We start from the raw sequence: 26,157 nt of genomic DNA, 5'->3' as shown, positions 1-26,157 counted from the left end.
ATTCACATCGTGATAAGCCCTCCGATGCCTACCATGTTGATGAAGGAATTTTATTTTGAGAAAATAGTCTCCTTCACAAATGGCGCAAACACACCGTGTGTGTTTGTGTGTATGCTAGGGTTGGGCAATTAATCTAAATCGACATTCAGAACTTCTAATCAACATAATCTTGTCTATTTCAATAATGTAAATTGTTTACTTCTTTGTTTTATTTTGTTTTGTCACCACTGTGTCTTCACGTACTGTCCCTTTAAAGCTGTAGTCACGTGATTCTGCCCCTATCTGCCCCTTGAAGCAACCTAAACGCTTTGGAAGACCAAGCGACTCAAGCAGCAAGTACCAAAGAAAAATGTTTGTGGTTTGGACGTGCTGTGTTTTGACTATATTTAATATAATGCTGAACAAATGTCAAATGTAAACTCTGAGAAAAAATTGTTTCAGTGAGTAAAAAAGTACAGGGTGGGTCATTTATATGGATACACCTTAATAAAATGAGAATGGTTGATGACATTAACTTCCTGTTTGTGGCACATGGGTGCCAGATCGGTGGTGACCATGGTGGCCATTTTGAAGTCGGCCATTTTGAATCCAACTTTATTCTTTCATGAGTTATTTTACACTATTAAACATAGTGTTTCTGACCACTTATAAAATGTGTTCAAAGTGCTGCCCATTGTGTTGGATTGTCAATGCAACCCTCTTCTCCCACTCTTCACATATTGATAGCACAGGCTACCAGTATCCGTAGTTTCAGGTGCTGCACATCTCGTATCTTCACAGCATAGACAATTGCCTTCAGATGACCCCGAAGATAAAAGTCTAAGGGGGTCAGATTAGGAGCCCTTGGAGGCCATTCAACTGGCCCACGACGACCAATCCACTTTCCAGGAAACTGTTCATCTAGGAATCCTCGGACCTGACACCCATAATGTGGTGGTGCACCATCTTGCTGGAAAAACTCAGGGAACGTGCCAGCTTCAGTGCATAAAGAGGAAAACACATCATCATGTAGCAATTTCGCATATCCAGTGGCCTTGAGGTTTCCATTGATGAAGAATGGCCCCACTATCTTTGTACTCCATATACCACACCATACCATCAAGATGTGCAGCACCTGAAACTACTGATATTGGAAGCCTGTGCTAGCATTTCTCCTGTTGTGTTGCTATCAGTGTGTGAAGAATGGGAGAAGAAGGCTGCATTGACAATCTAACACAATGGGCAGCACTTTGAACACATTTTATAAGTGGTCAGAAACTTGTAAATACCTCAAGAAAGAATAAAGTTACGTTAAAACCAAGCACACCATTGTTTTTCTTGTGAAATTTCCAATACGTTTGCTGTGTCACATGACCCTCTTCCCATTGAAAAAACAAAAGTTGGAAAAACTAAATAATTGTCCATAAATCACAATCGTGGTAAAATGTACAATTTATACTAACGTGCGCCATTTGTTTTGGGAGTAGGTGTTCATGTGTATATTTTGTGCATAATTAGGTAAATTAGGTAAGTGATGGTCTTTTCTGTACTTATATTTTATTTTATTTTTATTTTTTAAGGTAAATTATAGTTGATGGCAATAGATAGTTGAAAAGTTTGTTAATTATATTAATTCATCATTCATTCCATGTTTGCAGCGACTTCATTTTGCCAACTTCCCCACATCATTAACAATTTTCATTAATCTTCTTCCACCATTACATAATTTTGTTATGGCACAACCCTACACTGGGTCGTAAAAGATTTTCTATAAAAGAAGTCTTTTGAGTGTTTTGATATGACATTGTAGAGAAATTTACAATAGTGGGGATTGGAACCCCACTGCAGGTCAATGACTGCAACATAAATATATTTTATTTACTATCTAAAGAGAGTAATATATGGACAATTTTTCCACAGAACCCTCTGTTCACACAACTGGATAAGCAGTTTAAGATAACAAATTAATGAATGTTTTGGCCAAAACTTCTTAAAAAAAGACTCAGACATCATAGAGTACATTTATGAGTTCACATAATTTTTTTTTTCTTTTTCAGAGTTTTGTCATTTTTCAGCTGTGAGATAAATGGTCAAAACCCTGGAATATACCCAAGGGACAAAAATAGCCCTTGCTCCCCATAAAATGGGAGAATATGACATTGTAAAATATATGGGAAGTGAAAGTAGCACAGACATTAACTGCATCATTCAGAAACATAAACGGGAACTTTGTGTTCTTTCTCAAAAACTCAGATGTGTGCTCCAAGTTGTTATACTTTCACCATTCATAACAAAGCAGAGGGCTAACGTTAACCTTAAACCTTTTTTCATTTTTCTGACCAGCTCTAACTCCTCAGATGTCCCAAGTCATTTTCACCCAAGTGGATGAGTAGGACATCTGGGACGGCTCGTTCTCGAAGGCACAGGATTCTCAAATGAGTCAGACAACCCTACATCTATAGAAAACTTTCCTTTTTTTTTTTTTAAATGGTTCTAGTTCTGGGACAGAGTTGATCCACTAGCTTTGTTGTTGCCATGCCAATCTCAAAGGCATTCAGAAGTGATCAGAGAGTTCATTTTGCTGGCAACTTGCCATAAATAGAACAGAGAAAAGAAAATGGCATATTCTATATCAGAATTTATGCTTGATATGCAAACTTCTTCATCCACTATTTCTCCTGAAACAAAGGGTATTAATTGGGATTTTGTCCTTCTTTGCAGGATTAACAGGTTCTACTGTTCTGGCAAGGCTTTACACTAGAAGATTTGTTGAAGATTGCTGTAAGGATGTAAAAACATCCAACCAGAAGAGCTTTAGTGAGATCAGGTTCTTCCCAAAGCTACAGAAGACATGATCATCCCTTTAGAGAATGCAGGTCCACTGCACCACTGCCCAATGCTAGGAATTTACACCCCTATAGCCAACGCTGTCTTTGACCTTGGTGACCTTCATGCAGTTCCTCCAGTTTCATTTCATGCTTTTCTATGAACATTAAACTATGTGTGTACCAGATTAGTCTATGTCCAATATTAGAGACAGTGTGCATAGGTTTTTTTGTTTGCTTGTTCGTTTGTTTGTTTTTGGCTCTGGGACCTATGTTTTCACTCCTCCATGTGCAAAGTCTTTTTTTTTCCATACACTGAATAAATTAATTTGTACATTCCTGGTGAAAACAAATACTCTGAATTTTACTTCCATTCATTATCCTACAGTATAAGGGCTTAAAAGGACACATACTGTGGGTGAAGTTTGTAGAGCGTTCCGTCCACTCCCACAGTGATGGTCAACTCCTGTAGGATGCGGTTCTGTCTGATTTTGTCGACCACTGCAGCAAGCCCAGCGCCACACAGCTGTGCAGCTCTGCGGGACACTACACTGCACACCTCCTTAACCACAATACTGTCATCACAGGTACTGCTGATCAAACCCAGGTGCTGCAGGATGGACCGAACCTGCCTCAGAGCCAAGCGGTCACTGAAAGAGAGGGAGCAAGAGGGAGAGAGATAGGGAGCGAGAAAGAATAAAAAAGGGGAATAGAGAAGAGAACATTTTACAGGCAAGGGAACATGAGGGAAAAGAGAAAAAGAATGAAAGAGCAAAAGGAAACAGGGAGGGAAAAATACAGAAATGATGAGAGATTAATTGGAATGCAAACTATGTAAGGCAATGGAACAAAAAACCTTTTTGAACTGTAAAAAGATGTTAGATTTTACTAATTAGTAACATTTAATGAAGAAAATACTTAGAGATGTGGCACAGCTCAGAGAAATCATTACATCAGTGCATAAGTCAAGGCCAAACAATCTCTTGAGAGTTCTCCAGGCTCATGCACGCGTATCAGACTTTAGTACAATACAGTCAAACCCAAACACAGTCATTCCCTCTCATCTTAACTACTCAATTACTCAACTCTCAAAACTTTAGACACCTTGATGTGGACAAACACATCAGATTGAACACACGTCATGTGTCATGAACACATTCAGATTCAGTTTTCCCTTATTTCAGAATGAAAACACCTACTGGAAAAGCTTACAATACAACGTGGACATTAAAATATTTGTAAAAATGAATACAGCATTCTCATGTACACAGAAACCCTCATTCAAAAATGATTGTAAAAATCTCCTAAATAAATCAAACCTATAAGCTATAAAATAGTTTTATATAAAATAATAGAAAATAACCTATAAGAAAATCACATTCATGTATTCCTTCCTCTCAGTTCTTATGAAAAAAAATTGATGTAGCATATAAACACTGCAATTAAATTCAGTTTCAAATCTCACCAGCAGCTACTGTCCATTTATAGAAACTACACTGCAGAAAGAGTGAATTTAATTCCTTTTCTCAGTAAGGTTTTTAAGACCATATCATTGAGTTGATTTCCCATGGTGGAAAAATGGACATCTGTGGATTTTTTCAGATCTGCAGTGAGAGTGAATATTAAATTTCTCTCTCTGTTTCGTTTGTCCAACTTAACAATTTTAGGTGTTGTATCTGACATGGGTTAGGAGACATATTTTCATAGTTCTGAATGGTTACTTCAATATAATCATGAGCAACAAACTTGGATTAAATCTTTGTTTAAATTCTAAAACTCCCCAAATATTAAATGTACGCAATATATTTTAGAAAGCAAGTAGCTTGTTTAGGACAAAGCATATCCCCAGGTAAATTTGAGGTTTTGAGGAAATTATGGGGGTGTTCATCTTTTTCTCACAATGACCACCATATATATATAAGCCTTACTGACCTAAGGCCATTACTCTTAATGGACAACAATTCTCTTAGCTTGATTCTCCCCATTAGTTGCTGAAAAAAAAAAAAAAAAAAAAAAACAGTGACACTGACTTACCATTCCTTTCCCTATCCAATTACCCTCACTGCTTTTCATCATCAACTGACATTTATCAATAAAATGATTACACTGGACTTCAGGGGCATGAACTTAATATGTGGAATGCCCGCAGAGGCACGAACACTAAACTCCTGTGACACCGCAGACTGAGAAGTCGTTAGTAACGCTGTGTGAATGAAGTACATTTTTTTTCCTTTTTTAAAACAATATCCTGTCCAGCCTTATATTTTAATGATGATTACACGCCTATTTTGCTTAGATGATATCAATGCAGCACAATTTTATGGAGAGATATTTTGATATTTTTCATAGGATTCTTTTAAACTATTTCCTATTGGCAGGTTTACAATCTTTAATTCAGCCTTAAGAGTCCCCAAGGGAGCTGCGTAAGACTGAAGTTAGGTGGCGGTGGTCCTCTTTGAAACCATTGTGTGCCTTGAGAATAAGGTCATATTTATATTTAGTATTTTAGTGAGGAATAATTCCATGATGCCTTGTACAAAAGTCATCTCCTCCACAGCTGAGGGACATTTTAACACACTACCTCCCCCAGTTTCACAACTTGTTCTGGCCAGGGACTCTGTTCATCTTGTTCGGGTCCTTGCCAAGCATGCTGAACCTGATCTTTATTGTCATGTGGATTAGAGACAGCTATTAACAGACCAACTTAATTAATTAGCTTTAAAAAATGTAGTCAAATATGAGTCTAACGAGGAGTTTCAACAATACAGTCTCTAACGTCACTGCACATGTTCTGAAAATGAAAAATATATAAAAGATTACAAGTATTTTTATATTTATTTTTGTATTCTATTTTTCTGTATTGTATTCCAATTTATCATTTGATGCATTTATTATTATTATTATTATTATTATTATTCTTCCATGGTCAAATTACACAGGCATGCAATGTTCTCATACACACCTCTCAATCTGGGACAGGAACTTTGTCTCAAAGATGCCACGAGTCTTGAGTCTCTCAGAGAGTTTTCCACGGAAGAGGAGGCCTTTCGCTGTGAAATCCAGCAGCACATTCCTCACAATCTCACCCAGATACATCCCACTGATCATCTTCTCAAACCTAACAAACACGGACAGACAGACAGAGACACACACAGACACAGTAAGGTGTTGGATCCACTAGGACAAAAGGTTCTTTGACACCCACATTGTATTTCTGGAAATATTAATTACTGGTTTGTGAAAATTCTGTTCATTTTACCTTGTTGCAAATTACAGTGTTCTTTTCCACACATCAAAATGATTCTGACTTTCTGCAAATTACAGCATGGACTCCCATGACACTTGAAATGTACAGTGAAGTACAATAAAGTTAAGCCAACCTTAAACCAACAATTTTCAAAAATAGTCCAGAAGACCCCTAACTGTCTCTATTCCACTGCAATCGAGTGTGTCAGTAGTTTTTGGCTGAAACATTTTTGTTTAAAATGTTAATATTTATGTAATTTGAATTTTGCTGTGTAACCCAGATCACACATCATGATGCAGTTTCCTCAGGGAATTTAAATATTTCACAGTTTGTGGTATTTAACTCATGCGATATTAAATACGAGGCTTGTTTCTGTCCAAAAGACTGAAGTGATCAGAAATATCAAGTAATGATACTCCGCATTTTAGGCTTGAAGTGATATTCAATATTTGTTGCACTGAAATATTATAAAGGTCTTAAATTTACAAAGCTTTAACTGAATGCACAGCCTGGTTTGGTTTACATCCATAAAACCTTTTCTGTCTTGCTTCATTGACCCATTGAAAGGAGGGGGGAGGGGGGGGGGGGGGGTATCACAAGCCTTAGAATTAGGCTTAGAATTGGGGGACGGACGGACCAATGAAAAGCTCTGATACCCTGAAAGAAGCTCCCAGGAAATGTTTATACTGAAGCTTTTGTTTTTTTAATTTAATTTTTATTGTTAAATTCTCTATTTAATTCTCTCGTAATCAAGAAGCATTTTTAACATTCTTTTGAGAGCAAAGCTTTATTTGTTATCATAGTGATTGTTTACATCATGAACTTTACAAGACCCTAAAGACGAAAGGCACTTTTTATAATTTTTCCGAGTTTAACGCTGCATAAAACAGGCATGTGGCTTTCCTCTTGCTGCTTGCACACACTGGCAATCACTCTAGGTTAGGCAGAGTACTATTAATAAGTGAAGTATTTGTGGCTTGCATTTTTAAATGTGTGCGCGATCAAAAATGTACAGACAGGTTTTCTTGTCTTTTAGCCTTACCTCTGTTTGCCTGGGTTTGAAGAGTTTTCGTCCACAGCTTTGTCAAACTCTGTGGAAAAGTCATCAAGCTCTCCAGTGTCTCCGAATGCTCCCCACTCCATATTCACACACATCAGACCTTCATCCCCTTCCACAAGGTCCACATTATGCATCTCTTCCATGTAGCAGGCATTTGTTCCTGTACCTGAAGTATGCATAAAGGGATTATCAGCACTAGACACACCCCAATCTGATTCAAAATATCTGTATCAGAGCCAATTCCAGAAAAAAACTTTATGTAATACATGTACAATATGTATTATGTTTGAAAATTCAAATATTTCACTGTCATATATTCAATATTTCTGGGAAAAAAAAGAATATACTCCTACTCTTAATAATGGCTAATTGAGGGTATTCAGCCACAACAATAATAAAGTCAGATACTGAAGTTGGATGAGAAGTTTGATCACAAAAGCCACTCCAACTCATTCTAAAGGTAAAGGATAGTGGTTCATCAATCCAGAGAATACAGTTACACTGCTTTTGAGTCCAATGTTGTGGGGTTTTACATTCCTCTAGCCTGTGATTGGCTATAAGCATGGTGACCTAAAGGTCATGTGCAGCTGTTTCAGAGCATCAAATTTTGTTCAGTGTTTATCAATGGACATCATACAAGCTGTGTCAACAACAGCTACAAATTAAAGTAAACAAATTCAATCATTAGAAGAGGTATCTATGAAAGTTTGGACAGATTATATAATTAGAATACATGTTCACATGCCATCACAACATGTACACATGCACAAACACCTGAGAGCATAAACTGCATTTTATTAAATCTCACACACAAAGAAATGGTCTCACAATGAGACATGAACACAGGAACTAAAGTAAAAAAAAAAAATACTTCTGACTGAAAAATTTCCAGAGGTCCCTATAGATTTTCAAGCATTAAATAACTTCAATTTAATTCTTACTGTAAGTGCAAAAGGTTTATTCACTTTTTTGGTTTTTGGCAGTAAAACCATGAGCCTGAAGCTTTGCTAAACCTGATACAAATTTCAGGGCTGTTACTGCCAGCTGGTGTCACAAAAGTTTACTTTTAATAATCTGTTATTCAGACAGGCCATAAAACAAACACACACACACACAAACACAACAGTGCCTCATCAACCATCAACAGCATGAGGCAACTGACCAGTAACAGTGTGATGGAAATCCGATGTAGAGATGAAGAACTGTAACTCCTTTGAACATAAATGATCTGAGGACCTCCAAGGTCAGAGTCATGAAAAAGAGTGCATGGACATGACAAAGTGTGTGTGCGCGTGTAGGTGAGAAGCAGGCATAAGACACACTCACCCACTATGAGCCCCACTTCACAGCGGGGATCCTCATATCCACATGTCATCATTGTCCCCACTGTGTCATTCACCACGGCAACCACATCAAGTTCAAACTCCTGACCACCCCCATACAGGACACACACACAGAAGAAGACAAATGGAAATTATGACAAATTTAAAATGGAAAGTGGCAGAATGATAGAAATGTTCAAAATCGAAAAAGATATTGAAAGACACTGAAAGAAATAACAATATGGGAAATAACATAAAATAGTAAAATAAAGTCAAATTAAAAGTAAATTAAGATTAGAAACTTGCATTCACAGCACTAAAATGCAGCTAATTATGCCAAAAACGGGGTGACAAAAGCATACACTTAGCTTTTCAAAGGTTCTGAAAGTCCTTGTTTCCCTTTGTGTTGAGCTGTGTGGGTGTTTGGTGTTTGGATTTGTATGAACAGGGAGCTGACTGCAGCAGATTTAGCGCACACACCTCCATCTCTGCGTATGTTAGGACTTTGATGATGGTGATGTTTCATGGCTTTGCATTGGCGATTTAAGCCTCTGTATTGCACACTATGAAATTATGATGTACAGTATTGTGTTTATATTTGATAGTATACGTTATATTTATAAAATTTAACAAATTGTTTTTTAACAATCTACAGCTGCCAATAAATTACATTATATTAATTTTTACTGTTAATTACACAAAACAATTCTTTCTCATGTTTTAGTGTAATCCTTTTATCTTAGTTGATTATATTCCATATGTGGGTCATGAATGTGTTTCACTATTTTTATTATTTCAGTTCTTTTTATCTGGTAGATTTTGCTGTTCCTTTTTGTTTCACTTATTTTTTTATTGTTAATGTAGATTTACAATTGTGTTTATAGTTACATGTTTTTGGATTTGTACACAGTAAAACACAGTGTTACATTTTTATGTAGGAAAAGTACTATACAAATAAATGTAATAATAATAATAATAATAATAATATTATTTTGTAACTATTTTTGATTATTATTATTGTTTGCTTAGTATTATTATTATTGATATCATTTTATACCATAAATAACAATATCCCATTTCTAGTTGATAGATGGCTGGTGCTTAGATTCTTGAACTCACCAAACCAAGTTAAAAAGAAAGTTTTGAACCTATTATCTAGACATTTAGATCAGTATGGCCCTCTATCAGGCATCTGGCATACAAATGCGTGTGCACACAGAAACACACCTCCATGCGATGTATGGCATCTTTCAAAAGTACAGCAACATCTTCGCCTTCACAACCTGTAGCCTTGAAGCCCTTTGTCCACTTCAGCAAAATACCCTGAAAGACAGAGTGGGAGTGGAAGATGCAATGATTAAAATAAAATGAAAAATCACAGTCTATTTCTGAGTCTGTTTCTGTGTTTTTTTTCTACACAATATCACTACCACTTTTCTTTTTCACATTGGTTGTTTTGAACACAAATTTTAGAAAAAGAGTGATATTTATGTTACAAAATAACTGCTGATGGTCAAAGCTATTGAAACGGCTATTTAGCCATCTTGTGTCATTTATCAATTTCTCCTTCAGTTTTGCAAAGAAAAATTGGATAATCTAAATGGTGTAATATTTTTTTTGTTAGTTTAAAATGTTAAAAATACATTTTTGAAGAAAATGAAGAATGAAGATACTCATTTATTTAGAATATTTTGAAATGCTCTTTTGAGCTTTGATTTATTTGAGAGTTGGTGTGTGGAGGGCATTTAGGCTTTATCTTATGGGTTGACTATTATGGATACTACACAATGCATGTGCAAGTATTGTGCCAAGTTGAATTACTATATTCCACCACAAAGAAAACCCATAAAAATAGAGGCCCATTCAATCCATAAATAATATGTCAATATTATTGACAATAAAATCACTTGAAAAGGGCTGAGCTTTGATACATATATTTTCATATGTCCAAAGACAGGCTTTAGAAAAAAGCTAGAGATAAAAGGTGCATCAATTTCCAATGGTGCTTTCTACCCAATGAGGCTTATTTATTTTTTATAGACATTTCATAAACACATGGAATTCTCTATTCCCAAGACAGCATTTGGCAAAATAAAGAATTAATTTAATTTTCAATTGTGTAGGGCTCCAAAACAACTCCTACACCTTCCCACACTAACTGCCAGGAGGAAAATATAAATTCAAATTGGGTGTAGACTGACCTTTGTCTTATACTAACAAGCTAATAAACTTTGCTGGTGTCATATTATATTTGTGAAAGAGGTGCAATTTATTTTTGGGCCTATGAATCTGGGCAGGTAATTTATTCTGTACTTCTAAGGAAACTACTGAGAGGTTATTCAGGTTAATTGCTTATTATATTATTGCAAAGCATGCTGCCTCATTACTAAATAGGTGGCTAGTTTGGCAGATGAACCATCCTCCTTTGAAAAGTCACGGAGAGTTACTATGTTTGTTCAGTCATATTTGATCTTACATAAAACAATTTAAAGTTTGAACATCAGCTTTAACATATTGTATTTAACCATATTTTATGAATTTTGATACAGTCATTTTCTGAGAAAAAAAATGAAATTGGGAAAATTAACTAAATTGGCATATTTACTCTCTGGCTGTAAATGCTGTGCTACCAATGACTGCCAGAAGATTGTGAGCTATAGATATAAACATTTCCTGGCTGCCTTCCCTGCAATTTTGTTTTCTGATTGCCTGGGGGACGTTTTGCCAACAGTCTTGTCTTTAATAAACTGAAAATGCTCAGTGTAGCTCAGGTAAAGCCAAGTCAATTTGTTCAGGTAAGATCATTTAACTTTTTGGCTCAGATAAAACTTTACCTCATTTTCAATACAAGTGACTTAGTTCTGTTTTTATAATGTGGCCCGCAAGAGCTAAGCCTTTGGCCTGCCACCAACACAACCGCAGTCACACTGTGTTTGTGTCCCCTAATTTTTGCACGTGAAACTCCCAATGTTTCACTATTGCTTGAATAAAAAGAAAAAAGCAAACCAACTAAAGAGCACCGCCCCAAATTCAGGTCTCTTGTTTCGACCTGCCGCTGTCACTTGTCTCGTTGAATTGTGAGTAAAATCAAATAATAATAGTAAAATAATAATAATAATAATAATAATATTATGTTTACCACAATAAAACCTCTTGTCCCGTACTGCATTAAATAGTATGAGAATGACACACTGGCACTTGCCTTTGCGATATTGGTTTGATGTGGCCCTTGAAGAAAAGTAATTGGGGACCCCTGATCTAGTGCATTAATAAATACAACCTAGTTCCATTTTAAAAAGAGTGATCCACTTAAATCCTTAATCAAGAAAAATTATCCAGGTCTATCCAGAATAAAATAAAGCAATCCATCTTTTACTTTTTCATTTATCTGTTCACAAGACTTACTACAATGATAAACCTTTCTGTAGATATCTTCTTTGAAATCTGCACAGCAATGTTCTTAGGAGTGTTCTTGATCATTTCAACATGAATGTGTGTGGGGGGCATGGTGGCGCAGCAAGTAGTGTCGCAGTGGTGCGGGTTCAGATTTAGATGTGTTCTCCCTGTGTCCGCATGGGTTTCTTCCAGGTGCTCCGGTTTCCTCTCCCACGAACCAAAAAAAAAAAAACACCCACACCTGGGTAGGTGGATTGGTGATTCAAATTTTCCGTAGGTGTGAGCGTGTGAGTTGCCCCATGAAGGACTGGCACCTCCTGCAGGGTGTGTTCCTGCCTTGTGCCCAGTCATTCCAGACCCACCAGGACCCTGAACTATATAAGTGGCTAAAGACAATGAATGTGTGTGTGTGTTTTAGTATACATTCTCACCTGGTCCAGCCTTGTCTGATCACAGGGGAAAGAGAAAGTGAAGCCCAGTGGCAAAGTTGCCCCTTTCATTCCCATGTACTCCAAAAAGTCCGCAATGCAGTGGACTATGTGGTCAAACAGCTAGAGAAAAATGACACAGAGATACACAAAAATTTACAGAAGGCCAGACAACACACCAACGCACATATCACAAACACTGAAGGGTTTCAATGAAAAACATATATTTAGATAAATACATGGGGCATTTTCAAACATGTCCGGAATACTTGAGCCTAAGCCTTTCACATATATATTTATTTGTATACACAAACCCAAAAATCATTTAATTCATGTGTTCCAATCACTTCCATGGCCACTGACATATGAAACCAAAGACCTAGGGATGCAGATTTTTTTCTACAAACATTTGTCAGAGAATGTGTTGCTCTCAGGATCTCAGTTCAGTTGTGAAATTTCCTTGCTACTAAACATTTCACAGTCAACTATCAGTGTTATTATAAGTGGAAGCAACTGGAATGACAGCAATGTAGCCATAAAGTGGTAAGTCATGTAATATTTCAGAGTGGGGTCAGCAAATCCTGTGATCACCAATTGCTACAGACTTCCAACCTTCATGTGGCCTTCGGATTAGCTCAAGAACAGTGAAAAGAGCTTCAAGGAATGGGTTTCCATGGCCAAGCAGCTGCATTCAAGCCTTACATCAACTAGCAGCATGCAGAGCATTAGATGCAGTGGTGTAAAGCATGCCACCACTAGACAGTAGAGCATTAAAGGCATGTTCTCTGGAGTTACAAATCACACTTCTCAGTCTGGCAATCCAATGGACAAGTCTGGCTTTGGCAGTTGCCAGGAGAATGGTACTTTACTGATTTTATTGTGCCAAGACTTAAGTTTGGAAAAAGAGTATTATGGTGTGGGGTTGTTTTTCAGGAGTTGGATTTGGCCCCTTAGTTACAGTGAAAGAAATTCTTAATGTTCCAACATACCAAGAAATTTTGGATCTTGCTCCCAACCTTGTGGGAACAGTTTGGGGTGGCCCCTTCCTGTTCCAATCTTACTGTGCACCAGTGATCAAAGCAAGGTCCACAAAGATGTGGGTGACAGCGTTTGGTGTGGAATAGGGCTGGACTGGTAATCGGGCTTTTTCTGGTTGGACCAACAGTCCAGGATCTTTTACTTCCCCCATTTTATTTATTCTTCCAACAGACAGGCCCACAATTTAGAGAGGGAATCCCATTGGTCCATCTTCAATATAAACAATGGACTGAACCAATCAGGATATAGAATGAAAGGATGCCCATGAGCATTTTTCAATTATTACCAAAAAATAAAATTGTAACCTTAAGATACTGAATAGAGCTGAATAAATAAAAGCCAAGGAAATAAGATGGAAGAGCTCCAAACATTAATGGAATAGTCCTATATTCTAGTGTTTTGATGGTTTAGATTTTTTTAGGTTTTTCCAAATACTTGTATTTTTAATTTTCAATTAACAATTTAATAAATCATAATAATCTCTCCCTCTCTACCTGTCTAGTCAAGCCAGGGTGTTGAGGTAGCAGTTGAGGAGAGAGAAGAGAGACTAGACTACTTTTCCCATCCTGAGCCTGCTAGAATGCAAGCATTTTTAAATCATCACCCAAAGCGAGTAAACATATATACAACACATACATAAATGACTAGTCGGTTGTGCTCCGCTAAAGATGAGTGGCAGGTCTAAGCAAAAACTGTCAGGGCTGATTAAGTTTTTTTTGTCCCAGTCCAGCCCTGGTTTGGAAGAACTTGACAGGCCTGCACATAATCCGGACCTCAACCTGACACCTTTGGGATGAATTCGAGCAGAGACTGTGAGCCAGGCCTTCTCATTCAATATCAGTGTCTAAACCTTATGGAAAGCCTTCCCAGGAGGTTTGAAGCTTCCCAGAAGATGTATAGATGCAAAGGGTGGACGGACATCATATTACATTCTATGGATTAAGAATGGGATGTCACTCAATTCATATGCGTGCAAAGGCAGATGAGTGAACACTTTTGGCAACAATGTGTAACTGCAATAGAGAATATAGTCATTTTTAGACCATATATGGTATTGATATAGTGATAATATAATGGCATAATAATAGAATTACAACCCTTTAAAAAGCAAATGCATTTTAACAAAAAAAATAATAATAAATAAATAAAAATAAATGTTTTAATATCCTAAATAAATAAAACATAAAAATGACAAAACCACACTTTTTTGAACAAATACATATAATGGCTCCAGAACAGGGAGACCAGAGAAATCCAGACATCTGAATAGCTCAACTGGCTACAATATTTGTGACATTCATTCTTATATCAGTCAACAAACAAGCAAATACAAACAGCAATCCTGAGGTCAGACAAATTATTGAGGGAATATCTATATGTATATTATTGACATGTAATTATTCTGAAAGGCCAACTTGAGTCCACAATCAGAAATGATTCTGGGATCGTTTGTGTGAGGGGCTCAATATAGCTGGCATGCTTACACACACACAAACTAACAAGAACTCCATACGAACAGTGAATCGATTACACAAATCTATACATCACTTTTCTCTCTGTAGATTCACAAAATGTTAGGAAGAAGCTTCTTCTCTTTGCTGCTTTTCATTAATTTGCTTGAATACAAACAATCAAGCAGTGAGGAACCATGCTTTTGGAGCACGTCATTTCACAGTTCAGGAGCACAAGCAAATATTTTAGCCATGCAGGCCAGCAAGAGACGTGGTTTTCTGCTCACGTGTTTTTCATATGCTCTTAGAACACCTACGCACTCCACAAAGGTGACCACAAAAGGTTTGTAGCCAAAAGTGACAGCAATTTTCTTCATAAAATCTTCACATGACAATTAAATACTAGGTTATTTGAAATGCTGTTAATTTAATGGGGAGAAGCAAACCAATTTCTGATTTGATGATGTTAAATTGAGCGCTTTTTATCCTCCAGACAATAACTGAATACAACAGAATCTAATATGTAGCTTTGTGAACACATGTCCTGTTGTCTGAAATGGCTGCCCATAGGTGAGAACTTATTTTCAAATGCATTAAAAAAAGTGTGCGTGTATGTATTTGTTTATTTATTGATTTAATTATTTACTTATAAAATTATAGGATTCCTTCCTCAGGTTTGAAAATATCCCTGTGCAGACCAATATGAATGTAGTTGCAGTTCAGTAGGGGGTCATAGTACCTCTTGAAGAGAGACATTAAAACACTACGAAGTATAGTACACTCCCAATGTTGTGTAATATTCAAGCGAAATTACTTTATCTAGTAATAGTGTGTTATACATTTCTAATGCAGTGTCAGATATATTTATTCATATGTGGGAATCTGAAATCTTATAGAATTGACTATATAGAGAGCCAGGACCAATTTGAATTTCTGCCAGGCTTGCTGTGTTTCCAAAAATAGCTGGTTTTCTTTGTCTACACAAGACCAGTGTTTTCAGAGATCTCCACCTTGGAGAGGGTATTAGAAAAATTCAATTTTCAGTGACCTAAAAAGCTTTTTTCATTTGGATGGCAGGCAAAAACTCAGACAAAAAACCTTTATATTTAGAAAATGCCACAATCCGTGTGGAAGCAGCAAGAGTGTACTTCTTGATGTAGCATTGACAAAGTTTTTCCAAAGCCCATTTGGCCTTGTTTATTACAGAACCATTTCAGTTTCTCATGGAATGAAGCCAAGGGGCCCTGATGTCATGCATTTCAAACACTTTTGCTCAACAAAATATATAATATATTTTAAAAATCAATATTTTTACAATTATATATAGTAGACAGTGAAATATATTTAAATCTTGCATTGAACAGTTCAAATGTTGTTTTATAACTCTCACAATATTTGGCCCAAATACTGAGTCAAAACCCATCTTTGCTTGCAAAAAGTGAGTCTGTGTTTGAAGACCCCCTTGCCTGTTACCAATTCACCTGTTTATTATGGAATGTTCTAAGATAAAAATGTTGAAAATTATATAAACTAATCAATCGTAGTTGGACTTTGTCCCAACATTTTTGGAGTGTGTTGCATGTATCAATTTCTAAAATTTGTTTATTTTTACAACATGAAACTGTTGTTCAGTAAAACACTGGAAATATTTTTTTATGCATTACTGTTACAAAAAAAACGGGAAAGGGAAAGGGAATTGATTCTCAGAATGTCCTAAACTTTCTGCAAATGGAGATATTATAAGGGTTGAGTACAACTAATTGTTTTCATTGTACTTTTCTTGGACAATACCAAACACATAACACAGCCAAGATGTGAAGGCAAAAGCTAATACATGCTTCCTCTGAAACATGTGAAGCCAGCCACACTGCTTCCAGACAGGCTGCTAACACAATGCATATAATGCTCAAAGCTCAATATGCTTTGAGGAGAACACCAACTGCTCGGTTGTTTTGTTTGCTAACACTCAAACACACAACAAGACTGTGATTCCTACCGGCTTCATGCACATATGCAAAAGAGTGTCACCCCTGTGCTGAGAGATATCCCCCAGGTCAGAACATGATAATTTACAATGATCTGTCATATCAAGGAACAATTCAGTGAAAAATCTACAATAAGTTACAAAATTTTCCCTTATCTTAGTTCAGTCTAGTCAAATCCCAGCTCGGGCAGGAAACTCATGTTACTACAATAAAAGCCTATGAATAAGTCTCCAAACAAAACAATAGCTGTATTTCTGTAAAAGGCATAAAATCAGTGACACTCTCGATAAATGTGCCCACCAAAAATTCATATAAAGGAACAGGCACTGAAACTAGTCATGGGGCTATGCTTTTTAATACTTGTATTTTGACCAAAGGCATGTTACAAATGATTCATTAAGAACAATGAACTGGTGAAAAAGACATATAATAAGCCTCTTGTAACTCATGACGAAAGAACTGTAGATAGCTTAAACATTTAATGTCAGTGTAAAATAAACTATTACATTTCTGCCAAATTTGCCCTTGGATTCCTAGCATTATGCAGCAACAATATGTCATTTTACATGGAAAGGCTGAGAAATAATACACTTGGGGGCTTTTGGAAGCAGAACACACACACAAGCACTTCACACCCGGAGGGTAATTTCACTTTGAGTGGCTACTCAGATCCGGAGCATGTGGTTATGTTACTCTCATGCTGCACTTTGGTTTGAACAGTTACAGGTTAATTGTAAAAAGCAAAGTTACATAATTTATGTTGAAGACTGGTGCTACTTCATGCAAGTACACCTTAATGGATTTTCAAGTAGTGTTATAAAGGTGCACTTTAAGGACAGCTACCACAGGAACAGGAGTCATGTAAGCTTTCAGTTTAACCAAGGCAAATAACATTCTGTTCCGGTTAACTCATCTACCTGTTCCAATTCTGACCATTCTGACAAGAACCCCTTAATTCTGCTTTGTCACTTTTCTAGCTCAGAAAAACCTAAACCTAGATTCAATTAACCAAGCAATTATAACACTATTCAGGAGAGTAATGAGAAAACAATGAGCAACCCAAAGTGTTCCCAGCACTGCCATCATTTACCAAGCCAGTATTCATTAAATTAAATGATAGTTTAACCACAAATAAAAAAATAAATCTTGTCATGCATTTGGTATCCAAAAATTCTTCTTCAGCTTTAAGGCTAATGTAATAATCAATTAATTATATATTATATGATTTCACTAATCACAAAAATGTAAACATATGAGGTGTAAGACCTTCAGTCCAGCACCTGAGGCCCTTTTTAATGCTCCTGAATCTAATTCAAGACTTTTATGCTTTTATGATCTCAATACTCTCTTGTGTAAGGCTGACATAGAGGCATAATTTAAATGTGACCCTACCTCTTCCCCAGTGCCCTGCATAATGTCTTGGGGGATTGCGTAGATTTTATTGTGCATCTCCACACTTCGCCTTTTCCCACTGCGCACACGGACCAACAGCACTCTGAAGTTTGTACCTCCGAGATCCAGAGCCAAGAAATCTCCTCGCTCTATAGAACAAAGAGAGAGACAATGTTTAATACATATATTTATGAAATATGTATATATTTGAAACACAAATGTTAGCAAACTTCAGCTAATCCTAATCAAACCGTGTGTTTAAAAATTTCTCCAAAATCTGTCAACACCTGCTCATCTAACATTTCTAATAAAATCAGGTGTATTCATTGGAAGACACTAACAGTTTCTACTTTTTTGAAAAAGCGTGTTACATGTTGAAACATATCAGTGAGTATTTGACAGATTTAAGCCACATTAACTTTATTGAGGTCGGAAATTATGTTGAATGATCATGGTGACGTTAAGCTAATGTTTTTCTATGAAGAGAGAAAAGCTGCAAGCAGACCCTCTGAACACTGTAGAGCAGTGGAAATCAGATATTGGAATGGGGTACTCTATAAAGTACAACCCTTTTAATTCAGTATTCTTGCAAAATCTTATTTCCACGTGTATACACAGACAACACAGGCTTTTCCTATGTAACTGAGCATGAAATCACTTCAGTGGTAAATATTTTATATATAACTTTAAAGGGCTTTACATGAAACTAGACATTTTACCCCTTTCCAAGTCAAGATTCAGTCACTGCATGAACAGCACTGGGCTAGCTCCAAAAATAAAAACTTCAGTCTCTACTGACAGCAAAGGAGAGTAAAGTAGCCTGAACCTATACTCCAATAGATGTATTCATACATTAACAAAATAACTTATTTATTATCTATTGTTTTAATTTAAAACACTCTAGCCTGGTACTGATAATGAACGCTATTAATAACACACACACACACATATATACATATATATATATAAATATAAAAGAGGCGATTGCTCTAAGACTGCAAGGCAAGCTCAGCTTCCCCTAAAATGTCAAAAAATAAGTGAAAAAATATATACTGTTGGGTGTACATGTCATTGAATAATTATGCACTACAACGTGCTCAACTTTTGTTCAGAATCAGCTTCTTATCACTGGTAAAGACGCGGCTTTCCTCTCAATCATTCAAGTAGCTTCACGGTGCTTTAAACAGTGCCGACGCTGAGCGTCCACAGAGTTCCATAGCGAAGCAGCGAAGTGCAGCGAAACGAGACGAGAGTCATTGGATAAATGCTGGGCTTTGTCCCGCCCATCGGACGCTCAGCGTCTCTGGGGGTCTATGGGGCAGTGGGCTGTCCTCGGCTGGCCCGGACACTCAGCTTCCGCATGATGATTGGATGATCTGTCTGAGGCTGAATCCCTTTTTGATTGACAGCGAAATGAGCGAATCAGACATCCTTTGGTGTAAAGATCCGTGGGAGCATTACATTTTCACTCTGTTCTGAGTTGAACCAGAGACTTTCTTAATCTTAGCTGCATTTTCTTTGTTAAAAACGACTAGCGACAAATCAAGCTTCTATTTCTGGTGGGGTTTTATGTAGCTGCTTGTTACTGGAGACTGACTTCTATCGCAGTTTCTGTCCAGCGGGTGCTGCTGAGCCCCTCCACCATCACAAAGCACTAACAGGCGGACACACTACACATGGGCCAAGGCCGTTTAAGCAGCCTAGCTCTGCTGGCCATTGAGAGGACACTAGTCAAGTCCCTGGAAAAAGAGGCCTTGTTGGTACGACAGGGTCACAGATCATTTTCTTGAAAAGGAATGGAGGGTAGAATTTACATTTAAATAAACTGTCACATTTTATGATGTAGGCCGAAAATGAGCTTCCCCTCCTTGAAAGACCAGCATCCGCCACATATATATATATATATATATATATATATATATATATATATATATATATATATATATATATATATATATATATATATATATATATATATATATATATGTATTTATGTACAAGGTGTATTTGAAAGAGGGGCGGGGGACACTACTGGATTCTAGCCCATTAACACAGAGCATGTAAGCTGGTTTTGAAGGCATGGACTAGGAAACATTTATATAACATTACAGTAAATATATACATGTTAATAATCAAGATGCAACTGAGCAGGCTACTCTGTAATGTACAAGGGTACCAGGAACTACACAACACACACAACTACAACGCTACAGAAGCTCAAATAATAGACATTTTGCATCCAAAACAAATCTGATAAAGTAATCCTAAGCCTTGTTGGGTGATAACTGCCTGGCTAAATCTTTTAGATCTGGACTTTATATTTGATGTTATATCTTAAATGTGGTAAAGCTCAATCCCTAACAAAAGTCTAGTTTTTCCCCTGCAACTTACTAGAGAACATAAAAATCTCCAAATATGACTCATCAGCCCCCACATACATTTTGTCATAGAAAGTCATCATAACAGTTCTATCCCCACCAAAATAAGGTCAAATTTTTGGTTCCATATTTTTTTATTCATTGCAACTTTGAATGCAAAGCAGCTTCTATAAGAGAGTACCTGACCTGGGCTAACAGGTTTTAAATTCCTGTTAAAAACATTAAGAGGGCAGAGCAGAATATAAACTGAGTTTGGAACCAATGCATGACACTTTACTCACATTTATCCCTGAGGTTCAGCTTTTTAGTTTTTCTTGAGTTTTTCTTTAAGTAGGTAAATAAGTAAGCAAACTTTATTTATAAAGCAGTCTTTACAACCTGCGTTGACCAAAGTGCTGTACATACAAAACAGCTAATGACAGCACATGAATAAATACAACGAAAATATATCAGATAAACAGCATATATTAAAATAAGTAACAAGAAATAAAACACATAAGAAACACCTATGCGATAAATCAAATGACCACAACACCCCATGTTATCACATTCTCTCACTGTTCAAAAGCAAGTTTGTATAAGTGAGTTTTTAGACCTGATTTAAAAATCAAGATAGAGGTAGATTGGCGAATACTGGATGGTAGACTATTCTAAGTCTTAGGGCATACACCGAAAATGCCCGATCACCTTATGAGTTTCGGACAAGCCCTAGGAGTGGCAAACAAATTCCGCGATGAAGATCTCAGCGAGCACTGCGCAATTGTGGATGTATGCAGATCTGCTATACAAGACGGGGCCAGACCATTCAGTGCTTTAAAAACCAACTACAACCACTTTAAACTGTTAAACTGTATCCTATATTCAACTGGTAGCCAATGAAGTTAAGCGAGGACTGGTGTAATATGTTCTTTTTCTTGGTTCTAGTCAAGAATCTACATGCAGCATTCGGGACTAACTGTCAAGTTTGCAATAGAGACTGGTTAATCCCAATGTGAAAAGAATTACAGTAGTCTAATCATGAAGAGATGAATGCATGAATGACTTTCTCAAGGTCAGAAAAACTGAGAAAGGGTTTCAGTTTTGCGATGTTTCTAAGCTTTAAGAAACTACTCTTAACCACAGAGTGTATTTGTCAAATCTGAGGTCTGAGTCAAAGACAACACAAAGATTTCTCACTGAAGACTTAATACATGATGACAAATGACCAAGGTTATTAGAAAAATTGTTAATGAGATGGGGAATGCCAAAGATAATCTCTGTTTTGCTTTCATTCAGGTGTGGAAAATTAACAGCCATCCACTTCTTGACATCCTCAAGACAATTCTTGAGAAACACAAAAGATCCATTGTCATTGGGTCTAATGGGAAGACACAGCTGTATGTCATCAGCATAAAAATGAAACGCTGGTAGACTAGTGCAACTTTCATGTCCTATGCATGTTAATATACAATATACACAGGGCTATTTAAAAGGACATTCACTAAAATCCTATAATGCGTTATAAAGAAACCTTCTATGGGCAGAGCTGAACAATGTGGGGAAATTATCCAAGTGCAGTTTTTCTCATCCACACTGTGACTGCAAATTAAATTGACTGTTTTCTATAAATTATCTCCAGACTTAAGTTTAAAAATTTTGGTTTATGGTTTATAAATTTTGTTTACATTAAGAGATGTTTGACAATATCAAAATCATAATGGTATCAGCAGATGTGTGTTTAGGTTTGACTAAGAACTCAGGAACAATTCAGAAACAATTTTCCACTTCTCTATTTACCATTTAACCATGTCTCAAAACAAACAACAAGAAGCCAAAATATTCATTAATTCTTTATCTGTAAACGCTTATCCAGTTCAGGGTCATGGGTGGTCCAGAGCCTACCTGGAATCATTGGGCGAAAAGCAGGAATACACCCTGGCGGGTGGCGCCAGTCCTTCACAGGGACACTTTTGAGTCGCCAATCTCAAAACCTACCAACGTGTGTTTTTTGGACTGTGGGAGGAAACCCACACGGACACGGGGAGAACACACCTACAGAGAGTCACCGGGAGCAGGACTCGAACACACAACCTCCAGGCCCCTGGAGTTGTGTGACTGGGACACTACCTGCTGCACCAAAATATGTTTTTTGTATTTTTATCATGAGAATGCACTAACTAGTCTATAATAAAAAATAAATATATAAAGACCTGTGCGGAAATGTGTATGTACACACAAGCAGTGAAAATAAGTGACACAGAAATTATGGCCCAAAATCTTCCAAAAGGTTCTCTCAGTTTCAGTTTCAACATTGTTTGACAGAGAATGACAGGGTTAAAGCAGGATTTTACATTAATTATAAATTATTTGTTCTGCCACACTCTTGCAGGGCCAAGTAAACAGAGCATCACAGCAGTGTTAAAATATTTCAGTGTTCCATTCTACAACAAATATTACATAACTAAACTCTATAATCACCATTTATGTGTATTGCAATCAAGGATTGCAGTGGTCTAGAACTTCTCAACTACATGCTTAATTTCACCATATGACAAAAACATGATATCAATCCTTATGCAAAAGCTTGGGCACCCCTGATCTCATGACTGATTTTGTTCATGTAATCTAGCGTCCTATGAGAAAGACATGTCATTACTTCAATAGCAGATATTCAATAAACCTTAAAATTTGCGCACCTGCATCAAATGGCATATAACTACTACTACACAATGAATGTTAACATTTCCATTTCACATAACTTGGAGACCTTTCCCCAACTCCTAGATTAGGGCAGAGAACTTCTTAACTATGCTCAGCAATCCTAATACCTGGCCAAGCTCCACTACGTAGCTCCACTGAGTTCATGGAGTTCTCCTCATTGAGCGCCGTTCCAAGGCTGGCCAGTAGATTAGTAAAAACTCCCAAGTATATCTTGCAGGATTTTCCTTCTCTCTCTTGTGCTTGTGCCTGACCAATCCCCTCCAATCCTGTCTCTTAAGGTTTCTCTGAAGCTTCCTCCAAAATAAAAAGTTTATCTTTCTCTGGAGTTCTGTTGCTTGGAACCCTTTGGCTTAGAGCCATTGTTTTCTTAGCTCAAAACCATCTGTGGTCTCTGTGGTTGGGTCCTTCTAGTTTCAGTCTGTGGCTTACTAAGTGTTGCTGCTTCCAGGTCCCCAAGGAAAAAGGGGAAGAGATTACACTGAGGGTTTGAGCCCCACATGTGACCCTGACACAAGAACAAATTTCTACACAGTTTAATGCTTAATTACGGTTTACTTGCTGGTTTTGACATATCAGGGGAAAACTAATCTAAAATAAATAAATCTAATCTAAATTTAAAATACTGTGCAGAAAAATGCCAAGAATGGTTCATTTTCACTAACATCATCAACAAAAGAGGTGATTAAACCAAATATGCCCAAACATTTGAATAGGGCTTCTGGAAATCAGCAATTGTTACCTGACAATGTTCTATTAATGAGCAAAATCTGTCATGACTGTCATGTGTACAAGCAATGTCATGGCTGCTATGACACATTTGTAGCATGTTTCCATAAATGTTAATTAGCAGAATGCCAGGAAAATGTAATGCTAGGATTGATGAGACTAGAACATACAAATGAGCCTCTAACAAATCCCAGTTTTTACTATGTGCTTGAGTATCATGGTTTACAGCACCAGATGAGTTTCTCTGGCTGAGTCATGGCAGTTGTGATAATAGGGAAAATTAACTTACGAGTACAAGCTGTCGGTCGATATTTTGCTTTATGATCTGAGATCAGCTGGACATAGCATTTCGGCTTCTCAACTGTCCTGGTCTGTTATAGATGGCCCTTTGGCCTTGCCCTTTAAACTCAAATATTTCTCTGGATCCTCTGAATGTTTTAATATTTTTATGGACTGTAGGTTCTAAAATTCCCCAAATTCCTTGCAATTATACATTGAGGACTGTTATTTAACTGTAAGACTATTACAGTATCCTATCCTTTCTCATAAATGACTGAGCCATTCATGAATATAGTGATGTTGAAGTACTCCCTGAAACATTTACTCAATAATTAACAATAACTAATTCAAAATTGATTACACTGAGATATTACAAAAAATATTGTTTCCTCTAGTGAGTTTGTCATGCATACAATACTGCATATTTATTTGTTTAATTCCACTCAAAATTACAAGGTATTTCTAGCATTTTAACTTGAGATTAATCATGATTTGTAACAAAATAATGTTATCAACATGACTTTAGCAACTATGCCAAGCTTTTAGAACTTGGTTTTCCATACAAAAAAATTTAAATAATAATGCTCCAGATAAAATAGGTCATTCTTCATTCATGACATATTAATAATTCAGAAAAGAGGTTACAATACATTTCAAACATTCACTGTAACAATCTATAGAGTCAAAATAGCTGTATTTTGTCTGTCATTGTTCCCAAAAGCTGTACACACACAGGGAAAATAGATAATCTGTGATCCATTGTAATGCTTGTGGAGAAGATTGCTACAAATGTGCTAAGTGTACAAAATTATCTTGAGCACCACAGCTTCTTCTTTTTATTACTCGTTACTTTGCGAATAAACGACATGATGTGTCTTAGTGAGGATGGAGGGAAGAAGAGAAGGGTATAATGGAGGCCCACTTCAAAACACTATTCATAGCTTTTAAAGCCACCAGGTAACTCTGAATTTCCCCTGGGCCAATTATAACTACAAAGTTGTTAGAAACCATTTATCCTCTCAGAAATTTGCCAAAATTTGTCTAAAGCCTAACCAGAAGTGTTGCCATTGTTATGGCCATTGACTAACACAGAGTACCCAAGCCTGAGGAGAAACCAAAGGAATGAAGACACAGGGTCAAAGCTTTCACTCCTATCTCTAGTTTGCAAATGCATTATGTTGCATCATCTCCCTACCCTTCTATGGGTAAACTTACATTCAATCATTTATGCTTGCTTTAGGTCTAGGCATAATGAATAATGAATTTAAAATCTATTATGTAAGTAAAATATAATATTAATTACAGAAGATTACACAAGTTCATTCATTCATTCATTGTCTGTAACAGCCACACTTCCTGTTGTGCCACCATGCCGCCCTTTACACAAGTTCATCCAAGTTTGTAAGTATGGGGAAATTAATCAAGATTATTTCTAAACACGTGAGACACACCTCCCTTTTCTGCCAACAACATATTAAGCTCTAGTCAGATCTGTTATGTCATTTGTCAAATAATCTCCCAAAAATTTCTAATAATTCATATCCAAATGCAATATAAGATAATTTGAATTTAGAACAGAACAGGCTCTGCTAAAATAAATAAGGTACAAGCACCAGTCCAGTTGGAAGACAAAGCCCCTAGTGGCACAGTGACAAAAAAAATATCTGCAGGTAATCTCCATTGCCTACAGGTGGTCTCCATCTTTAGGACACATCACTGTTCTGCAGGGTCTGTTCTGGGACATTTACAATTCAAACTCCTTGCATATTTGGCACAAGTGATGGCATTGTATGGTAATGGAATTTTAAACAGAACCCAGACCCCACATTCCACAACTCCCCAGACACTGTCCCATTTCCTGCTTTTCATAAGACGATTACATAAGCACATAAGCGCATCCTGTCCACCCATATAACCTCAGGGATAAAGGGCCAAAAGCAGGGCAAGTCTA

At 36.8% G+C, this 26,157-nt stretch overlaps 1 protein-coding gene across 1 annotated transcript in view; it reads right to left on the bottom strand.

Moving 5' to 3' along the window:
• The window catches only part of LOC136676260 (hexokinase-2-like), a 64,417-nt gene that overhangs the window by 7,444 nt on the left and 30,816 nt on the right, over positions 1 to 26,157 (bottom strand). Inside the window, exons 11-17 of the mRNA XM_066653118.1 lie at positions 18,124 to 18,272; positions 12,261 to 12,380; positions 9,661 to 9,756; positions 8,438 to 8,537; positions 7,094 to 7,277; positions 5,767 to 5,922; positions 3,218 to 3,454 (exon numbers count right to left, since the gene is read on the bottom strand). Coding sequence (XP_066509215.1) covers positions 3,218 to 3,454; positions 5,767 to 5,922; positions 7,094 to 7,277; positions 8,438 to 8,537; positions 9,661 to 9,756; positions 12,261 to 12,380; positions 18,124 to 18,272 — 1,042 coding nt within the window. The remainder of the gene's footprint in view (positions 1 to 3,217; positions 3,455 to 5,766; positions 5,923 to 7,093; positions 7,278 to 8,437; positions 8,538 to 9,660; positions 9,757 to 12,260; positions 12,381 to 18,123; positions 18,273 to 26,157) is intronic.

The sequence above is a fragment of the Hoplias malabaricus genome, chromosome X2 (genome assembly GCF_029633855.1).
Source record: "Hoplias malabaricus isolate fHopMal1 chromosome X2, fHopMal1.hap1, whole genome shotgun sequence".
NCBI classification, from domain to species: Eukaryota; Metazoa; Chordata; class Actinopteri; order Characiformes; family Erythrinidae; genus Hoplias; species Hoplias malabaricus.
Note: the sequence above shows the minus strand (reverse complement) of the source record. Positions and strands in the feature narration are given on the sequence as shown.